The sequence below is a fragment of the Colletotrichum navitas genome (assembly GCF_030913465.1).
Source record: "Colletotrichum navitas strain CBS 125086 chromosome Unknown LY79scaffold_82, whole genome shotgun sequence".
In the NCBI taxonomy this organism is placed as follows: domain Eukaryota; kingdom Fungi; phylum Ascomycota; class Sordariomycetes; order Glomerellales; family Glomerellaceae; genus Colletotrichum; species Colletotrichum navitas.
Window position 1 is genome coordinate 106,046 of NW_026850628.1, and position 19,741 is coordinate 125,786.

Here is a 19,741-nt window from a genome sequence, read left to right on the forward strand (position 1 = left end):
ACAGGGGTGTTGCTGCTTGACCTATAACGATATCGGGCCATCATCCGAGCCAGCATTTCTATACCTATATACACGCACGCACGAGTCTCACAACCGAGCCGCCTCTTCTTTTCTTCTCCCTTCCTCTTCTCTCACACTTGTTGTCTCTCAGGATACACGCACTTGGACCTCGGCGAGTCTCGTGGCATTCTCAACCCCTCCTTGGATTGCCACTCAGAATCGCCTATTATCCCATCATGGCATCGTTGAGATTGCCCTTCCCCCGCCAGCTTCGGCTGGCTGCCCCGAGGTCAAGGGTTCTCGCCCGCCAGACACCAGCTTCACCGTGGGTTTGCAATTCATGCGCCTCAAGCCCGACGGTGATCTCGCGCGTCCCGCGCATGAGGACCTTCAGCGCCATCACATCTCTCCAGAACGCCACGAGTGCGAGGAGCACTTCGGTGGACCCCTCCCTTGAACCGCTCCAGAGGCCGGAGTCGTTCATTCCGCGCCACATTGGCCCCGATGTTCACGATGCCGAGGCCATGCTCAAGGCCCTCGACCCTCCCGCAAAGTCAATTGATGAGTTTATTTCCCAGGTCCTCCCTGCGGATGTCCTCTCCGAGAGGAAGACCTTCGCCTGGGACACCGAGGGCCCGACGGATGAGAGCAAGATTTTGGCGAGAGCCACGGCCTGGGCCAAGGCCAATGAGGCCGCTCCCAAGCCTTTGATCGGTGCTGGATACAATCCTAGTGTCACGCCCCGTGTTATCCAGACCAACGTCCTCGAGAGCCCCGCTTGGTACACGAGCTACACCCCCTACCAGCCGGAAATCAGCCAGGGACGTCTCGAGTCGCTCCTCAACTACCAGACCATGGTCTCCGACCTGACCGGTCTCCCCATCTCTAATGCCAGTCTGCTGGACGAGGGAACGGCGGCTGCTGAAGCCATGACTCTGTCAATGAACGCTCTTTCTGCCTCTCGCGCCAAGAGACCCGGCAAGACTTTCGTCGTCTCTCACCTCGTTCACCCCCAGTCCATTTCCGTTCTCAAGAGCAGAGCCCAGGGATTCGGTATCAAGGTTGAGACCCTCGACGTCAGCACCGCCGAGACTCAGGACAAGATCAAGGCCCTGGGGCAGGACTTGGTCGGTGTCATGGTCCAGTACCCCGACACCAGGGGCAAGGTGGAGGACTTCAAGGCTCTCTCCGAGCTCGTTCACTCCCAGGGTGCCCTGCTTAGCGCCGCGACCGACCTCCTGGCGTTGACGGTCCTCACGCCGCCTGGCGAATGGGGTGCCGACATTGCCTTTGGAAGCGCGCAGCGCTTCGGCGTGCCTCTTGGCTTCGGTGGGCCCCACGCGGCCTTCTTCGCCGTCAAAGAGGCCCACAAGCGTCGCATGCCCGGCCGCCTGGTCGGTGTCTCCAAGGACCGGAACGGCAACCGAGCTCTGAGACTGGCTCTGCAGACTCGCGAGCAGCACATTCGCCGCGAGAAGGCCACCAGCAACGTTTGCACCGCGCAGGCTCTCCTGGCCAACATGGCTGCTTTGTTCGCCGTCTACCATGGCCCCGAGGGTCTGAAGGAGATCGCTTCGAGGTTGATCCGTCTTGCTCGTGGCGTTCAGGCTGTTGCCGAGGCCGCCGGCTTGGAGACCGAGCAGAGCGGTGCCAGTCCTGATGGCAAGGTCTTGTTCGACACCGTCGTCATCAAGGCCAGCGATCATTCCCAGAACATCTTGGCCGAGGCCAAGAAGGCTGGACTGGGCTTCCGCGATTTCGGAAACGGTGACATTGGCATCAGTGTCAACGAGACTGTCAACGAGGAGGTGTTCAACACTATTGCTACCGTTCTCGGCAACGCCACGGGTTCGCAAACCGCCGAGGTCGCAAGCAAGGCCTACGGCTCCCTTACTCAGGACATCACGGAGTTGCTCCCCAAGTCTCTGCGCCGCCAGTCCAGCTACCTCACCCACCCCGTCTTCAACACGCACCACAGCGAGACGGAGATGCTTCGCTACATCCACCACCTTCAGTCCAAGGACCTGTCTCTCGTTCACTCCATGATCCCCCTCGGATCCTGCACCATGAAGCTGAACAGCGCGACCGAGATGGCCCTGATCTCTCTCCCTGGCTTCTCCACGATCCACCCCCACACTCCCGCGAGCGATCTCAAGGGCTACACCGCCCTGATCGAGAGCTTGTCGGAGCAGCTCAAGGGCATCACCGCCATGGATGCCGTCTCTCTGCAGCCCAACTCGGGTGCGCAGGGTGAGTTCGCCGGTCTGCGCGTCATCCGCAAGTACCTCGAGCAGCAGCCGGGCAAGAAGCGCGACATCTGCTTGATTCCGGTCTCGGCCCACGGAACCAACCCTGCTTCTGCCGCCATGGCGGGCATGCGCGTCGTCCCCATCAAGTGCGATCAGAAGACTGGCAACCTGGACATTGAGGACTTGGAGGCCAAGTGCAAGAAGCACGCCGACGAGCTTGGCGCCTTCATGGTCACTTACCCCAGCACCTACGGAGTCTTCGAGCCTAGCGTCAAGAAGGCGTGCGACCTTGTTCACCAGTACGGAGGCCAGGTCTACATGGACGGCGCCAACATGAACGCTCAGATTGGCATCTGCTCGCCCGGCGAGATCGGTGCCGATGTTTGCCATCTCAACCTCCACAAGACTTTCTGCATTCCCCACGGTGGCGGCGGCCCCGGTGTCGGGCCCATCTGCGTCAAGGAGCACCTCGGCCCCTACCTCCCTGGCCGCACGCCCGAGGCCGAGGAGGCCATGGTCGCCAGCGCCCCCTACGGCAGCGCCGGCATCCTGCCCATCAGCTGGGCCTACAACGCCTTGATGGGCAACGAGGGTCTGCGCCTCGCCACCAAGACGGCCATCCTCAACGCGAACTACATCCTCGCCCGCCTCAAGCCGCACTACAAGATCCTCTACACCAATGAGAACGGCCGGTGCGCGCACGAGTTCATCCTCGACGCGCGGCCCTTCAGCGCGACGGCGGGTGTCGAGGCCATCGACATCGCCAAGCGCCTGCAGGACTACGGCTTCCACGCGCCGACCATGAGCTGGCCCGTCTCCAACACGCTCATGATCGAGCCTACGGAGAGCGAGAGCAAGGAGGAGCTCGACCGCTTCATCGACACGCTCATCAGCATCCGTGAAGAGATCCGCGAGATCGAGGGGGGCAAGCAGCCCCGCGAGGGCAACGTCCTCAAGATGGCGCCCCACCCGCAGATGGATGTTATCCTGGGCGACGGCGAGGGCAAGTGGGACCGTCCCTACACCCGCGAGAAGGCGGTATACCCCCTGCCCCATCTGAGGGAGAAGAAGTTCTGGCCCAGCGTGGCTCGCGTTGACGACAGTGAGTTTGTATCCCCGCAGCGTCTACCGGCATCACGGAATCCTAACAGAGAATAGCATACGGTGACTTGAACCTCTTCTGCACGTGCCCGCCAGTCGAGGACACCACACAAGAGTGAATCCGTGATTTTGCACCTGATAGACCATGAGACTAGAGGACGACCTAGAATCATGACTGCACGTCACAGAAAAACAAGACAAAAGCAGCAACCAACATGTTTGCGAGACCGAGGTCGGCGTAATTAAACACGAGACGGTTGTCATTCCATCCAGATAACCGTTTGGTTTAATGTTATGAGCTTTTCAACATCTTTCCATCATCTCTTACAGCAAGCGAAGGGGATATGAGTTCCTGGGATTTCAACAGGGAAATGATTACAACACATTATACATATGTGCATGGCGTGGGTGGCTTTTGGGGGCCGGAGAAAGGGGCCAACCGGCGGGAGTTCAACAAACTATAGCCCCGGAAAGCTGTCTATATGTTTGGGATTGTTATTGCGTTGCCTCTCTCCTAGAGTAGTCTTTTGACGCATCGGATAGAATGTCACTTTTTGCAGCCAGCCAAAAAAAAAAAAAAAAAAACCTTAAAAAAAAACTTGAATATAATGAGCTTGGTTATATGCCGCATGTGCACTTGACTAGTCGTTGTGACTGGAAGCGATCGTCGTAGATACATGACCAGTCAGTCATGTTGTGCGGGCTACTTGGGTATTGAACGACTCCCGAGCAAGAGGGTCTTGGTGCTGATTTGTGTGATTAAGAGGATCGTCACATTGAGACATGTTCGATGTCATTCGACCCGCTGTGAGAATATTTCTAATCCCAGGACTTGTTCCTCCCAAAACCTAATGTCTCTCTTTCTCTCTTTCTTTTCGTTTTTTTTATTTAAACTTTTCTCGTTTCGCACAGCCTGATGGGATCTTCAGCTAGATTGCCCTTTGTCCATGGTTCCTCGTAACTTCGGACGATATATGTTGCATAAAAAAACGGACCGGGGTTAAAATAGCAACCCTCCGCGAGTCACGATCGGATTGGACGTTGCTGCAGATCGGGTTGCGCCAACGGACAGCTAAACCATGAATCCGAGGAGAGTTCAACCCCCGAAGCTTGAGGACGGGAGAACGGCACCGGGCATCGAGAGGCAGTCGAATGAGATCTGCCACTCCCTTACCCACGCATGGGCGTACAATGTACGACCAAGTCGAGGGGGGGATTCTTCAACAAGCGTACGTCGAAACACGGCATTTGGGGGGGACGAGATATGGCAAATGTGGATGCTCATTCTCCTATCCATAGGTACCTCAGGTAACTCTGTCGATACTTACCCGCCTAGTCAGGTACTTATCTAGTGGGTGTGGACTTGCCCGTCTCGCAGGTACCCACCCTGTTAGGCTGTACCTACCTACCCACCTAGGTACCTGCCTACTCACCCACCAAGGAGATAACAGAGATACGGTACGGAGTACTGACCGTACCCCTCATTCGGTGGTGGGGCAGACATATCCCAAATACCGAATGACGGCTCAGCCGCTTTGCAGCAGTGACGTCTCACCCCTCGAAAAGGGACCCCAACTGACCTTTCGAGCATTTTCGACTTAACCGCTGCGAGACAATTAACGGGTCGCTGGTTTCCACCGGCGCCTTTGTCTGCCACACCGCAGAATCAAAAACGTGGGGAGAGCCTCTTTTTTCCCTCTTCTTGAATCATACGTGTAGAAAACCTCGCACCTTACAAGCCACGTTGTATGACTTGACTCGGCCGTGTGCGTGTGCGCGTCTAATCTACCCTAGGTATCTACCTACCTATCTATCCGTACCTACCTGCGTATTCCTACGACACGCATTGCGTTCACTCACCTATACACCATACACCACCCACTCAAACACCAACACACACACACACACACACACACCCTCGGCTGCTTGACCGATCCCTGTCTCTTACTCGGCCCGCTCCAGGAGCAGCATCTTCAACCTCTCCGCCGCTAGCCAATACCTGCATAACAATTCCGTGATCCCCTTTTAAAGTCGAGAGACTTCGCGACCACTGCCAGGTGCACCGGAACAATAACGACGACGACGACGACGACAACACTACCACCACCACCGTAAGCGTACTACCGCTAGCTTCAAGTATTCCACAGCATCGGCAGTCTTTGGAGTAACGTTCCCCATCATGGTTGCTTCTGAGCTGTCGCAAGCGGCACGGGCCGAGAAGGCCGATCTCCAGCCGTCGCAGCTGATAGCCCAGCAAGCGGCACCAGAGCCGGCGCCGCCATTGGTGAACCGCGTTGCCCAGAGCAAGAGTCCGTACGTTCGGAGCCATGCCGAGAGCCGTGTCGCCTGGCAGCTGCTCGACGAGGAGGCCATCGAGAGAGCAAGAAAGGAGAACAAGCTGATCTTTCTGCACATCGGCTTCAAGGCCTGCCACTGTAAGCGACCCCAGCCGGCAGGAAACCGCTCGTCCGACGATTGCCCTGACCTCCTTCGCAGATTCGCGACTCACATCCACCGAGTGCTTCACCCACCGAGAATGCGCCGCGATCCTGAACGAGTCCTTCATCCCCGTCATTATTGACCGCGAGGAGCGCCCGGAGCTGGACACGATATATATGAACTACGTGCAGGCAGTGAGCGGCTCGGGCGGCTGGCCCTTGAACCTCTTCCTGACCTCCGAGCTCGAGCCCGTCTTCGGCGGCACCTACTACCCGGCTCCCGGCCCTAACAACGGCGGCTCCGACGACGAGGATCGCCTGGATTTCTTGGCCATCTTGCGCAAGCTGCAGAAGGTCTGGAGGGAGCAGGAGGGCCGGTGCAGACAGGAGGCTAAGGAGGTTGTGGTTAAGCTCCACGACTTCGCGGCCGAGGGGACCCTGGGGACGGCTACGGTGCAGCCGGGCGTCGCTGGCTCCCAGATCACCGCGACAGGTAGGTCCGAGACGGGGTTGGAGCATCCCGGGACGGGCAGGACGCCCGCTGCGGTCTCGAGCGAACTGGATCTGGACCTGCTGGAGGAGGCTTATACGCACATTGCCGGGACGTTCGACCCGGTCTACGGCGGATTCGGCCTGGCCCCCAAGTTCCCGACCCCGCCGAAGTTGTCCTTCCTCTTGCGACTGCCTCGATACCTCGCGCCCGTGCAAGATGTGGTGGGCGAGTCCGAGTGTGCGCACGCCACCGAGATGGCCCTCTTCACATTGCGCAAGATTCGCGACAGCAGTCTGCGCGACCACGTTGGAGGTTGTGGGTTTGCGCGGTACTCCGTCACGGCCGACTGGAGCGTTCCGCGCTTCGAGAAGCTCATTGCCCACAACGCCCTGTTGTTGGGCCTGTACCTGGACGCATGGCTGATCGCAACCGGCGGGGAGAAGGACACGGAGTTCTACGACGTCGTGGTGGAGTTGGTCGATTATCTTTCGAGCCCTCCGATTAGTTTGCCCGAGGGCGGTTTTGCCTCGAGCGAAGCTGCAGATTCATACTACCGGCGCGGGGACAGGCACATGCGAGAGGGGGCCTACAACCTGTGGACACGTAGGGAGTTCGACACCGTGATCGGAGACGACCACGAGGCCGCGCTGGCCGCGTCGTACTGGAACGTCCTCGAGCACGGCAACGTCGAGCCCGACCATGACCCTAATGACGAGTTCATGAACGAAAACATCTTGCGCGTCGTTAAGGACGTGTCGGAGATTGGACGGCAGGCTGGCATCACCGTCGACGAAATCAAGCGGGTCATCTCCTCGGCAAAGCAAAAGCTCAAGGCGCACAGAGAAAAGGAGCGCGTGAGGCCCGAGGTCGACGCCAAGATTGTGGCGGGACGCAACGGCCTGGTGATTTCCGCCCTGACGAGGGCTGGCCTGGCTTTGGCAACCGTTGACGCGGCCAAGAGTCAAGCGGCTATTGCATCCGCCGGCAGGGCCGCTGAGTTCATTAGGGCCAACCTGTGGGATGAGAAGGACAGGATCCTGTACAGGATATGGAACGAAGGCCGCGGCGAAGCCAAGGGCCTGGCGGAAGACTACGCCTACCTCATCGAGGGTCTTATTGGCCTCTACGAGGCGACCGCGGATGAGAGGTGGATAGAGTTCGCCGATGAGCTGCAGAGTAAGTTTCCTTGTTCGGTAACCCCTGAACCGACTGACGCCGACGCAGAGGTCCAAATCGACACCTTTTACGACAGCCCTTCAGTCGGCACCTCGGTCCTCGAGCCCCCCGCGTCCCGCTCTAGCTGTGGCGCATTCTACATTACGGCCGAGAATGCGCCGCACACCATCCTCCGCCTCAAGGACGGCATGGACACGGCGCTCCCGTCGACCAATGCCGTCTCCGTCTCGAACCTCTTCCGCCTCGGCATCATGCTCAGCGATGAGGCCTACACGGCCCTTGCGCGCGAGTCCATCAACGCCTTCGAGGCCGAGATCCTGCAGTACCCCTGGCTGTTCCCGGGCCTGCTGTCAGGCGTAGTCACTGCCCGTCTCGGTGGCGCGACGTGGGTCGTCGTGCGCGGCGCTGGCGGCGGCGAGGACGAGCTGACGCAGCAGCTGCTGCGGAAGCTGAGTCTCGAGGCGAGCGGTGGTATAAGGAATGTGCTCCTGCTCAAGGCCGAGGACGACCTGCTGGCAAAGCGGAGCCCCGCGTTGAGAGAGCTGGTGCAGAGGCCGGGCACGTATCGCCTCGAGAACGGCGTGTACAGGCCCATCACGGCCGCAGATGTGGCGTGACAGTGGACGGTGTCTACGGCGAACGAAGAGAAAGTATTTAAAAAAATGAACATAAAATAAAAACGTTCTCGGCATGGGAATTCGATGGAGATGCAAGGCAGGTCATGTGGTTGGACGGAGTTTCATGGTGGCGCGAGTACCCCCAATCTTTAGACACGTTTTTGGTATAAAGTGAGGCCGTAGCTCAATGTCTTACCTCTCACCGAACTCGAGGCTGGTGCTGTCTGCTGTTTCGATCTCTCGGTATAGGGTGATTCCAGTGTGAGACTGAAGCCATTCATTTGGCTCCATCGTAAGCGCGATCCATCCCGGCGGCGGACGGAGACAGTCTACAGCCTCGGAGTTGGGTCGGCAAATAGGTTGCAGCTCCGTGCAGGCGAGAGGCCTTCGACGTCAGGCGAACGGGACTTTTTTTCTTGGCGGCATCTAGCCATCCCCTTCTCTTCCCAGAGCACGGATCGAATGATGCAACAACATCCCCGGGCGCCCAACAGATACGTCAGGGGATATATATCAGTACTTTGTGTCTTGTGACGTCCCGGGGGACCATCGGTCTCGAGGTGAAAGCCCGATTTGCATTCCATCATCTAGGTGGAATACCAACCAACACCAACGGACACTGATATATGCCACGGGGATCCGTGTCGAAGGCGCCCCCGTACACCCCCTCCAATGATACACCCCGCCGCCCGCTCATGCGTGCCTGATCTCTCTCGTGACAGATGGACTCAAGATATCGACTTTCCAAGGCGCAACCCGCTTCCACGGGGAGTGGGGAGGCGACTTACATCTACGCTGAGTGAGCTGGTGAAGCCTCTCCCCAGATCTGAGCATCCGTCCCTCGCCCAGGGCTCCGAAGGAGGACTATACGTGGGCAGGGGGGGGGGCTTTCGGATGTCGAACTCGGGCGAGCGGTGATCGGCAGTGCCGAATATTCCGTACACATCTGCAAGTGAGTGTTGCTGAGTCGGTGACTTGTAGCACACAGATGGACGCAAAAAAAAAAAAAAAAAACCTTGGATTGAAAGGACAACACCAAACGCATACCATTTGTCTTAATCGGGGTATCTATTCTACAGCGACTGACGGGCTGACTGACTGCTCGACATGACGAAGCCCGCCCAACCGCCACATATCTCGTCTTTGTAACTTGCCTTCCTCCTTCCAACCCTCCAGCGTCCCGGCAAGTTTTCCAAGATTCTCGCCGCTGCAACCTTCGCGGCCCAGACTTTGCCACATATGGTACACTCTCCTTCTACTTCTTCCAAAATGAACGTGCCCTAGGAATGAGCGGCTATGCCTTCTGGCTCAGTCTGGCTCGGAAGAAAAGTACTCAGCCCGGCAAGCAGATGCGGAGGTGTTCCATCTCCTTTCTTCCACGACTGACTGACCAGCGCCCTCAGCCGCGAGGGCTACCGTTTGCGGGTTGTTTGCGGTTCATCAAGCCGCTGAAGAAGGCCTGAAGCTTGTCGTTGTCCATCTCATCGGGATTCTCCTCCGCGGTGTCACCCGGTGGCGTGGTGGGATCCTGTGCAGCAGCACTGTATGCCTGGCGGTCCTTTGGTCTTGTCTTAGTATAATGCCGAGTTTCTTCAAAGGAAAGAGGGGAAGAAAAAACAAGCTTACCTTAAGCCGCTGGACCATGTCGTCGGCATCAACCTGGATGCCTCCCATGTTAAACTGCACAGGTCCAATGTGCTGGCTAATCTTGCCGTCTGTTCCCTGCCGCGAAGCACTGGAATCCGACTCGTCAGCACGCTGGCCCGCTCTCGACTTTGAGGCGTCGGACTTCTTGTCCTCGGCGTTCCGGCTGCGGTGGGTTTCCAAAACTTGAAGGCTGGAGCCCAAGAACTCCTGCGTGTCTGTTGACGACATCTCCAGTTGCGAAGGGTCTCCATCGCGGCCCGCGAAAGATATCGCGCTGCCGGCGTTGCTGAGGTCGCGGATCCAGTCCTCGTATGGCGCCACCGCGGAGGACCATACCTCGCCGTTGTAGTCGCCGTCGGCCCTTGCCTTCGCGAGGATGTTCAGCCCTTCGGTGGTCATGGCCGGTGAAGGGAAAGTTGATTGCAGGTCATGCGACCAGCCCTGGCTGGTAGTCTCGACATCGAAGCCGTCCCTCAGCACGCGAATCTTGCCCCAAGAGTCCCAGTTTGGCGGGACGAGAATCTTGTCCCTGTCTATCACGTTGTGCTTCAGAGGTTGGCGTTTCAGCAGGGAAGTAATACCCAGAGTCGAGTGCACCAAACTGGTTATGGATGAAGGGACATTCGGGGTGGTATAGATCAGGGATGCGCCGTCTGAAAAAAGCAATGTTAGTGTTCCTCCACAGCCACAGCAGGGATCGTACGTACGTCTCAGAAGCACTGTCCGGAGATACTGCAGCACCTGGTCAAAATCACCCTCCTTCCACCCTTGGGTCTTCTCGAAAGCCTCCATTTTCTCCGCCTACAAGATGATTTAGCATACGCACACCTGTCATTGGCAAGATGTTCTCTCACATTCTGGCAAACCACGCAGAGTGGCAGACCAATACCTTCTTCCCATTCACCGGGTCCAAGAGGGAGAGCGACGTCCCCTTCGCTTGTAGCCGCTCCTGTGCCATCTAGATTCGTCGAGCCGCCGCCTCTGCCTCTGTCCCGCCAGCTGACCATCACCTCCTCCATTGTCGCTTGGCACTCGTGGCTGGAGTTTTCGAGGATGCTGCGCATGAACAGAATCCATTCTCTGAGTTGACGCATCCATAAATGCGGCGTGGACCAATCAAGGAGTATGACCATTAGGGTGTTCGGTATCGACTCGGGAGTGATTAGGGGTTGGATAAGTTTCGGGAAAGATTCTGCTGGTGTCGACAGCATGTAAAGAGAGATTCGCGCCAGTATGTCTGGCCAAGTCAGTATCAGTCACCGGGCTAGCTAGCGATTCACACGGACCTTCTTGGTCGGCGTCCATTACGTCGTAGTAGGTGTATCCGAGAGCGAAGCTGTTGGCGATGGGGGGCGTCTTAGAGCTATGGCGGTCCAGAGTTCGCTTTTCGTTGCTATGGGATAGCGACTCTACAAACTCCCTTTGCGAATCTGGAGACCCTCCCAGCACGATCATATTCTTCTCAGGTAACCGTCTGCCGCTGGCGACGTTGTCCAGCATGGAGCTCCAGAGGTCCTTCTTCTCCTCATTGCGGCTGTCCGACCCTGCCGAAGCCGAGGTGTACGTGGACACCCGATTCGCGCTTGCCGTCATGATTGAACTCTTTGGTGAGGACGCATATGGGACTGGCGGGTGGTGGGTGCCGAATCGTATCTTGGTTGGGGGCGGTGGGTGGGTTGACAGTGGACAGCTTTAAGCGAAGACAAATAGACGCGTCGAGTCGCGGTGTAGACGAGAGGTGGGGTGGCTTACGGTAATTCGCAGGCAAAAAGGTTTGAAGATAGAAAGAGATATACGGGGCAAGGCAGGCGAAGACAATATCTCTAGAAATTGAGGTTTCACCCAGAACGAATGGTAGTGCCGTCCTGGGACCAGCATACAATCTCAATGCCTCTTCACTCGTGCCCCCTTCGCCCAAGTGTCGGGGAATTTAAGCTCCGGACCGGCTGTTTTCCCGGCCATTGGATGGTGGGTGGTGGGTGCAGTGACATTGCATTACCATTGCAGCACAGTGTGCTACTGAAGCACCAATTTAAGGGTCGTTTTTTAGGGGGTGCATTGGGGGGCAGATGACGCACTAACCGTGCTACGCGACCATCTAGTTGCCCTTTTTCGTGAAGCTTTGGCAAGCTTACCTTCTTCAGCCTTGCAGATCTGCAGCTTCTACTCCAGCCTCCCCCCCCCCCCCCCCCCCCCCCCCAAAAGACTTTCGGCAATTCTCCTCACCAGGAGGAGACGGGGGGCTTGATATAGACCGCCGCAATGAATAAGATCCGCGCCATCCAGGAGCTGAACAGGAAGGAGATCGAAAATGGAATGTAAGCTGCCGGTGCGCCCTCCTCGTCCATCTGCAACATTGTACTGACAACCGAACAGCTCCCCCGAGGGCTCCTGGCACGTCGACTACCGCGACACTGCCTACATATACTTCGGCGGCCTTCCATACGAGATGTCCGAGGGCGATGTGATCACCGTCTTTTCCCAATTCGGCGAGCCTGTCTGGCTCAAGCTGGCGCGCGACAAAGAGACGGGCAAGTCCAAGGGCTTCGGCTGGCTCAAGTACGAGGACCAGCGCAGTACCGACCTGGCGGTTGACAACCTTGGCGGCGCGACCATAAAGGACCGTCTCATCAGTGTGGATCACGCGCGCTATAAGTTCCATGAAAACGAGGACCCGGATGAGGGCAAGGTGGACTGGGCGACGGTCGCGAAGCTGGAAGGAGGGGACAAGACGGACGAGGAAGACTCGGAAGAGGAGCAAGATGCTCGGCCGATGCTTCCTGAAGAGAGAGAGCTTGCTCTTCTGATAAGGGACCATGACGAGGATGACCCCATGAAGGGGTTCTTGATTGAGGAGAAGAAGAAGGAGATCGAGGAGGCGCTGCGGCGACGGGACGACAAGTCGGACAAGAAAAAGAGACACAAGCATCGGCACCGGTCGCATAGGTCACGGAGACATGAAAGTGACGAGGAAATGAGGGACGCTGGTCACGACGAGGACAGGCACCGAAGCAGGAGGTCACGTCGCGACGACACGCCAGACGAGAAGGACCGCAGGGACGACGACAGAAGCTCTCGACGACATGGACGGCGGGATGAGTCTCGGGACAGAGACGCCAAAAGGGACGACAGAGGCCGGGGGGGTAAAGAACGCTCCAGAGAAAGGCGAGACAGGGACACGGGCGAGAACGACGAGAAGAGGCGGGAACGCCGTCATCGTGACCCTGACGAGTCGGCAGAACGAACCCATAGACGGCACAGAGATCGCGATGATGAGCGGCGATACAGGAGGCGAAGCCGCAGTCGGTCGCCGTGATCTCAAAGATGTTATGATACCTAATAAAATGAGCGATGCTATCGCTGATACCCCTAAATGCCTGGTCCGTTGGCAACTCCAAATGTAACGCCATACCGTGAACCTATAACTACACGAGTCCCAAGAGTCTGTTTGACAAGCAGCTGTTGTTGCTCATTACGCGCCACCCAAATACCTCTTCCAACCTTCTCTCACAACGTATCGGCGTCCGTCTTGCCCTTTGGATATTACAAACTTCTCCCACCTGGCGTCCTGTCCGGCGCCAATCACAACCAGACTATCTTCAGTGATCCACCCGATAACGCCCTTTTGAGGCCTTGTCGTTCCGAGCGTCGTCTGATCTGACAGGGGCAGCCCGCCGATCAAGGGGTCATCGCCAGCCTCGAATGGCGCAGAGGCAAACGAGTATACGTCCGAAAACATGCGCGGCATCAGAGGTATCTTCCCCAAGAAACCCCACCGCCCCTTGCCGTCATCAGCTGGTCGGCCCGCGAGGATGCCGGATCCCCCCATCTGCGATGATGTTGGGCTAGCTGGCACGACCGCGGGCTTCTTGGGATGTGGAACGTCGAACACGTGCAGAGTGGACTTGTCTGATGTGCAAGCCAGCTTCGTGCCTTCGGGGCTGAAGCCGAGAGAGAAGATGGTCGCCGGATCGACGCCGCGTCTTAGCTCGGCCAAGCGGGCACAGTTGCTGGTTGTGAATACTCTGATTAGAGTGCCCATTTCACTTGCTGTAGCCAACAGCTCGCCATCCGGGCTCACTTGTATGGCTCGGAGGGCAGATGAGTGAGCCGGGATAATGCTGACATTCCCAGTACCAAGGTCGACAAGTTGGATCTGGCCTACCGTCCTGCCTGGGAACGCAATCGTCTTGTCCGACATGGCGACAAGACCGAGTGGGTTGTCAGTGGTCTCATACACTGACTGGAGGTCGGGCGGCTTCGCAAAGGAGTAGACGCGGACGCTGTTCTGAAGCGCAACGACGATCCGGTTGCGGCCGATGCGGACGCCACGCACCGGAGTCAGAGAGGCGATTTCTATTGCGACTCTTCCTTTCATGTCGTCCCAGATGATGGTCTGCAGATGGGGTGAGTATGAGTCTAATAGGTTAAATTATATGATGCATACTTTGCTGGTGCTGAACTTGGGTTGCCTGCCACCACCGACGAGGGCGAGGTAGTTTGTCGTCCCCATCATCTCGACAAGACCGATACCGGCATTGAAGTCTGGTTCAGAATTTTAGTTTTCTCTTTGTGTTGATAATGAGAGCAATATGCACACACCTCTGGACGCCTTCAGGAGGCACGATTTGGTATGGAAGACTGCGTGTTGTTAGGGACACCTCCCCCCTTTGAGCAGCAAACGACGACTCACTGCATATCCCCGAGTTGAGACCAACAGAGAAGCAGCTAGCATCACTGTTGAACGACGCGGACAAGACCACAGTAGAGGGTGACGTTTCTATGGGCGGGCGGGTATTCATTGTGATGGAGATGGCCTTGTGCCTGTAAGTCGCCGTAGCGAGTCGGTGGTGCCGCGGCCTGTCTGTGAGGGTCTCTCTGTAACAAGGGATGAGCACGATGAGAATGCAAGCCCGGCGGGCCAAGCCGATGTTCTGCTATTTCTGAAGTTGTCCGTTATGATACCATCGTTTACAAATGCATCTTTTGGGGAGAGAGGCGTCCAGCTGACGGTGTTCGACGACGATGGTCTCTTAAACAATGGCAGCGATTGGGTGCGCGGCTTTGGAGTCAGCTGGACGGCCGAGTCAGGAAGCTGCCGGAGTCAAGTAGGTAGCAGTGGACGTTGGCAGGTGTGCGTGCGTATGGAGTACGTAGTAGCAATAGCAACCAAACAAACGGCCAAAGTGCTAGTACAAAAAGCCTCAAACGAGCGACGTTTTGCAAGGAGAGAGGGAAAAGGGCACCAAGGCGAATGTTTGCCAAAATCGATCTCGAGAATATGTCTCAGCAGACTCAGCCTGGGACGTTGTTGGAATGAGGTACGTATCGCCCGTTTCGTCCGCCCAGCGACTCACGGTAGAAGAGGTACAGGCAGGTTGCACCGTGCTTGCCTGTCTGCCTGTGTACCTACTGTGGTTGAGATGAAGACTCACTGAGGTTTGGGTGCGTTTAGGCAGGACAGCTGTCACATAAGGGACGACCAGCTGTCAGCCACCCGTCCTCGGCAAGACGCAAAACATACATGTTTTGGGCCCTTCACCACGCACGGTGTAGCGCGCCCCAACATGCCACTGCAGACCAACAGTGCCGGCGCCGGGAAGCTTCAGCACTGACCAGGTGCCAGTCTCGTGACTTATCGTCCTCTCTCCTCTCTCGCCGCCAATAATGCCCGAAGATACCCCGCTGTTTGTATCTTTCCGAGAATGGCTTAGTGCCAATTTGGGGGGAAAGGAGCGTGGGCCGGAGAGTCGCTGGCCCCTGAATTGGGCACGCCGGAGCAAGCAAACAATTGGCTGGGGACTGCTTGGGGACGTCCTGCCGCAACATTTTGTGTGAAATTGCATTTTCCAGCACCTGTCGGTCAAGACCCTCCCGTCCCCTTGAGCACCTGCACTTCCCGTCCGACCCCCCCAGGTCCCATTTCAGAACAACGACATTTGGGATCCAACAGTCCTTTTGCTCCGTTCAACCACGACACGAACACGCCGCTCGCTGTCCCTTGGAACGATATCATCACTCTTCTTTTTTCTTCATCAGTCGTTGATTTGTTCGACGACTCCTTTACCGACTCTATTCTAGACTAGGAGTTACTTTCAATCACCGCCGTATGTCTGGCCACCGCCTCCCTATTCATCTATTGCACTATTCCGGCCCCCATGAATAATTCCTCCCTCCGACTCCACGTAGCAGACATGGCTCCAATGCATCTGCATCCTCCGAGATATGCAATCGCTGACTGTTTTCGAACTTGCAGAAGATGATGCGCAGAAAGAAGAACGTGAAGAAGGGAATCCAGTTCTGTTTGATGGTCTGCGGAGCATCTGGCACTGGTACGCCTCCCCCAACCTCGACAATCTTAGTCTGCTCGAACCCGGAGTCCCGTCGACTGACACTCGCACCTACAGGAAGAACTACCTTCGTCAACACTCTTTGCGGAAAGAGTGTCCTCGGCCACAAGGATGCGGATGATGCTGCCGCCGCCTCTGTTGAGGACGGTGTCAAGATCAAGCCCGTCACTGTCGGTACGTGACTACTGCCCCAGAGCATTCGATACCGAAGCAAAATGTTGACAGCCTTACAGAGCTAGAGCTTGATGAGGAGGGTACCCGTATTTCCCTGACCATTGTCGACACTCCCGGCTTCGGTGACCAAATCGACAATGAAGCCAGGTATGGCGTCCCGCGAAAATCCCAACACACTCACCGGTACTGACACGTGCGTGCAGCTTCTCCGAGATTGTCGGTTACCTCGAGAGACAATACGACGACATTCTCGCCGAGGAGTCCCGTATCAAGCGTAACCCGCGTTTCAGAGACAACCGTGTTCACGCCATGCTCTACTTTATCACACCTACGGGTCACGGGTAAGCACACTGTCCAATCCAAGCCAACTTGAACCGCTACTAACACACTTCGAGTCTCCGCGAGCTGGACATTGAGCTCATGAAGCGCCTTGCCCCCCGTGTCAACGTCATTCCAGTTATTGGCCGCGCCGACTCCCTGACTCCGGCTGAGCTCGCTGAGTCGAAGAAGCTTGTGATGGAGGATATCGAGCACTATCGCATTCCTGTCTACAACTTCCCCTACGACATTGAGGAGGACGACGAGGACACCGTCGAAGAAAACGCCGAGCTGCGAGGCTTGATGCCGTTTGCTATTGTCGGTTCCGAGGAGAGCGTCGAGATCGGTGGCCGCACCGTCCGTGCCCGCCAGTATCCCTGGGGTGTCGTCGAAGTTGACAACCCGCGCCACTCCGACTTCCTTGCCATTCGCTCTGCCCTCCTCCACAGCCACTTGGCTGATCTGAAGGAAATCACCCACGACTTCCTCTACGAGAACTACCGTACCGAGAAGCTCAGCAAGTCCGTCGAGGGTGGTGCTGGAGTGTATGTTCCCCAAACCCCCCTACTTCCCGGTCGTACCATGTACTGACAATTATCACAGTGACTCGTCCATGAACCCCGAGGACCTCGCCTCGCAATCTGTGCGCCTCAAGGAGGAACAGCTGCGGCGAGAAGAGGAGAAGCTCCGCGAGATCGAGATCAAGGTCCAGCGCGAGATCAACGAGAAGCGCCAGGAGCTCTTGGCGCGCGAGTCCCAACTCCGCGAGATCGAGGCCCGTATGCAGAGAGAACAGTCTGCAGCAGCCGGCAATCCCGCCGAGGCCAACGGCGACCAGGAAGCCAACTAGCGCAACATTTCTGGCCGCCCCCGCTCATGGTTACGCCGGAAATGCGACCTTGGTCTTTTTCTATACTGGCGTTGGTTTCCGTGCTGTGTTGAAAGAGAAAGAACATTATTCCCCTATGCGAGTTCGTTTCTTTCGACACGAAGATAAAACCCCAAAAAGGTCTACGACTGCGACGACTGGGAGAGGCTCATCGGGTTGGCAGGGTGTGGGAAGAGGCGGTCTATGATCTTGTGGAGGTGGTTCGAGAGGCTTCTGGGCGAGGTCGAGGGGCATACCAGGGGCATGAGACTTGCGAACCGCAAACTGCTCATCGATCTGTTTCTTTTATCCCTACCAACCCGCCCCCCGCATCTTTCCAGCTGTGCCTTTTGTAGCCCTTTCACTCGCGCCCCACCCTCATTTCCTTTTCTACTAGTGGACTTCTAATGCTGATATCAAATTACTTTACTGCTTCTCCAATTCAACAGGCTTTCCCATCACAAATGCCAATCTGTAATGAAACACCAAATAAAAATGTGATTAAATAAGTTTACTATAAAGAGATACTGCACTACAAACGGAGGGCAACGGATAAAGGCGGAAACCCCCAATCTGGGTTCATACCCCCAAGGTTTTTATTCCATACAAAACAACCACGACGTATCCTGGCCAATTTCCGTTGAAAAAATCTCATGTCAAACCACACTAGCTACCTGCTGGCAGACTTGATACAATTTGTTATCCGTAGGGAGTAGAACCAGTGGCAGTTTAGTTGCTCTCTTGGCTGTTCAGGATGCGCAGAATGGCCAAGAACAGGTTGATGATGTCAAGGTACAGACTGATAGAGGCCGCAATCTCCTCTTCGACATGGTGGTGGCGCATGATGAGCTGGGTGTCGACAAGAATGTAGGCACTGAAGATGAGTGCGGCGATGCCACCGTAGATGAGCTCGCCGGTGGAGCTGCTAGGGAAGAACATGTACATGAAACTGAAGATGACAAGAGCCCAGAGGGCGCCGCCGAGGTAAGGGATCCAGGAGGTGAAGTCATACTTGGTCTGGCAGGCGAAGGCGGTAAGGAAGATGAAGATGCCTGCAGTGAGGAAGAGGGCATTGAGGACGATGCCGGCCTTGTAGAAGGAGACGATGACGGAGATGGAATAGGCCTCCATGAGTGTGAAGGCCGAAAGGAAGAGGAGGTTAGTCGGGTACGACTTGCGCTTCCAGAAGGTGAGGAGCATCATGACCATGGCACCGAGAAGCTGCGGAGGGATTAAGTCAGTTTGCAGTCCAGTCAAGTTGAGGTTGCAATTTGGGAAAGCGGAGTTTGGGATGAACGTACGGAGCCGAAGACCAAGCCCGGATGGTCCTGGATCCAGGCCTTGTAACCATCGTTGAAGAAGCTGATGGTGGAGACGCCGCCGGTGACAAGTAGCTGGACGGTGAGGATCGCGTAGACCTTGCGGATGAACTGGTTGCGGATGTCGATCGTGGCCTCTGCTACTGAGCCGCCGTACTGTGAGAGCTAGGGTTAGTGATGGTATTCAACATCGCAAGCTTGCGACGAGGTGGGCAAGCAACAAAGTGGGCGATCGGAATGCAGGAGACGCACCTTGAAGTCATCCGGGATGTCGTCCTCGCTGCGGCGAGGGACACCGCCGCCAAAGAGACGATCCGTGTCGGAGGCGGCGCTGGCTTCGGCTTGGTAGGCGGGGGGTGCCTGCGTGTAGCGCGAAGGTTCGTCAGGGTCCTGAGTCGGCGCCGGGACGTACTTTGCGGTTGAAGCCATCGTTGCTTTTGCCTGTTGTTGACGATCGTTCGCGTGGTACGAGCAGGATTCTGTCAGTCGTCGTGGACGAGCTACTGTTTTTTGTATGCTAACGTCGGGTGATTCGGGACGAACGCTTAGGAAAGTGTTGGATGCCTGTGGACAGTGAAAGGAAGCGCCGGAGTAAGTGGTGTCGTCAGGACGGGATCATGTGGGGTGGCGGCTGCTGCGAAGGTCACTGCTTACCTAGGAACCATAGGTAATGCACATGTATGTGGCTGACACATTCAAGTCTGGGGTAAAGTGTGGCGTAAGTGGGGTCATGTGATTATGAACAGAATCTACGGGCGACATCTTCCAGATTCTGTTCGCTTTAACATATGACTCTTATAGAGGACTATCTCATGCACAGATCAGAGTTTCATCCTCCAAACAGAAATAGGGTCAAAACGGGATGTTGAAGCCGGCACCTTCCTGGCTACTTGGCCATTGTTCCTGAATGGACTTGGCAGCAAGCGCAAATAACTAATGACGGGCCACCAGGGTATCCGTAGTGTACTTTGTTGATCTCTCCCTGAATCGT

At 56.6% G+C, this 19,741-nt stretch overlaps 7 protein-coding genes across 7 annotated transcripts; 4 read left to right on the forward strand and 3 right to left on the reverse strand.

Annotated features, from left to right (window-relative positions):
* Positions 1 to 236: 236 nt before the first annotated feature.
* LY79DRAFT_673253 (glycine dehydrogenase) lies at positions 237 to 3,469 on the forward strand (the record flags this gene model as incomplete). The annotated part of the gene is made up of 2 exons (XM_060564151.1): positions 237 to 3,351; positions 3,408 to 3,469. The coding sequence occupies 2 exons, from the start codon at positions 237 to 239 to the stop codon at positions 3,467 to 3,469; spliced, it is 3,177 nt and encodes a 1,058-aa protein (XP_060409565.1).
* Positions 3,470 to 5,529: 2,060 nt separating this feature from the next.
* LY79DRAFT_673254 (uncharacterized protein) lies at positions 5,530 to 8,074 on the forward strand (the record flags this gene model as incomplete). The annotated part of the gene is made up of 3 exons (XM_060564152.1): positions 5,530 to 5,785; positions 5,847 to 7,457; positions 7,506 to 8,074. The coding sequence occupies 3 exons, from the start codon at positions 5,530 to 5,532 to the stop codon at positions 8,072 to 8,074; spliced, it is 2,436 nt and encodes an 811-aa protein (XP_060409566.1).
* Positions 8,075 to 9,473: 1,399 nt separating this feature from the next.
* Positions 9,474 to 11,314, reverse strand: LY79DRAFT_673255 (dynein light intermediate chain; the record flags this gene model as incomplete). The annotated part of the gene is made up of 5 exons (XM_060564153.1): positions 9,474 to 9,632; positions 9,701 to 10,374; positions 10,429 to 10,522; positions 10,576 to 10,958; positions 11,008 to 11,314. The coding sequence occupies 5 exons, from the start codon at positions 11,312 to 11,314 to the stop codon at positions 9,474 to 9,476; spliced, it is 1,617 nt and encodes a 538-aa protein (XP_060409567.1).
* Positions 11,315 to 11,917: 603 nt separating this feature from the next.
* LY79DRAFT_567286 (uncharacterized protein) lies at positions 11,918 to 13,076 on the forward strand. Its single transcript, XM_060558881.1, has 2 exons — positions 11,918 to 12,039; positions 12,098 to 13,076. The coding sequence occupies exons 1-2, from the start codon at positions 11,984 to 11,986 to the stop codon at positions 13,035 to 13,037; spliced, it is 996 nt and encodes a 331-aa protein (XP_060409568.1). The 5' UTR covers positions 11,918 to 11,983; the 3' UTR covers positions 13,038 to 13,076.
* A 39-nt stretch (positions 13,077 to 13,115) lies between these two features.
* On the reverse strand, positions 13,116 to 14,866 carry LY79DRAFT_394296 (WD repeat domain-containing phosphoinositide-interacting protein 4). Its single transcript, XM_060552959.1, has 4 exons — positions 14,415 to 14,866; positions 14,324 to 14,362; positions 14,169 to 14,266; positions 13,116 to 14,117 (listed from the first exon to the last, which is right to left on the reverse strand). The coding sequence occupies exons 1-4, from the start codon at positions 14,521 to 14,523 to the stop codon at positions 13,194 to 13,196; spliced, it is 1,170 nt and encodes a 389-aa protein (XP_060409569.1). The 5' UTR covers positions 14,524 to 14,866; the 3' UTR covers positions 13,116 to 13,193.
* Positions 14,867 to 15,980: 1,114 nt separating this feature from the next.
* LY79DRAFT_524780 (septin) lies at positions 15,981 to 17,413 on the forward strand (the record flags this gene model as incomplete). The annotated part of the gene is made up of 6 exons (XM_060555659.1): positions 15,981 to 16,053; positions 16,129 to 16,245; positions 16,305 to 16,392; positions 16,449 to 16,586; positions 16,641 to 17,108; positions 17,167 to 17,413. The coding sequence occupies 6 exons, from the start codon at positions 15,981 to 15,983 to the stop codon at positions 17,411 to 17,413; spliced, it is 1,131 nt and encodes a 376-aa protein (XP_060409570.1).
* A 507-nt stretch (positions 17,414 to 17,920) lies between these two features.
* LY79DRAFT_567294 (inhibitor of apoptosis-promoting Bax1-domain-containing protein) lies at positions 17,921 to 19,593 on the reverse strand. The gene is made up of 3 exons (XM_060558882.1): positions 19,003 to 19,593; positions 18,733 to 18,906; positions 17,921 to 18,652 (listed from the first exon to the last, which is right to left on the reverse strand). The coding sequence occupies exons 1-3, from the start codon at positions 19,177 to 19,179 to the stop codon at positions 18,161 to 18,163; spliced, it is 843 nt and encodes a 280-aa protein (XP_060409571.1). The 5' UTR covers positions 19,180 to 19,593; the 3' UTR covers positions 17,921 to 18,160.
* Between the last annotated feature and the right edge of the window lie 148 nt (positions 19,594 to 19,741).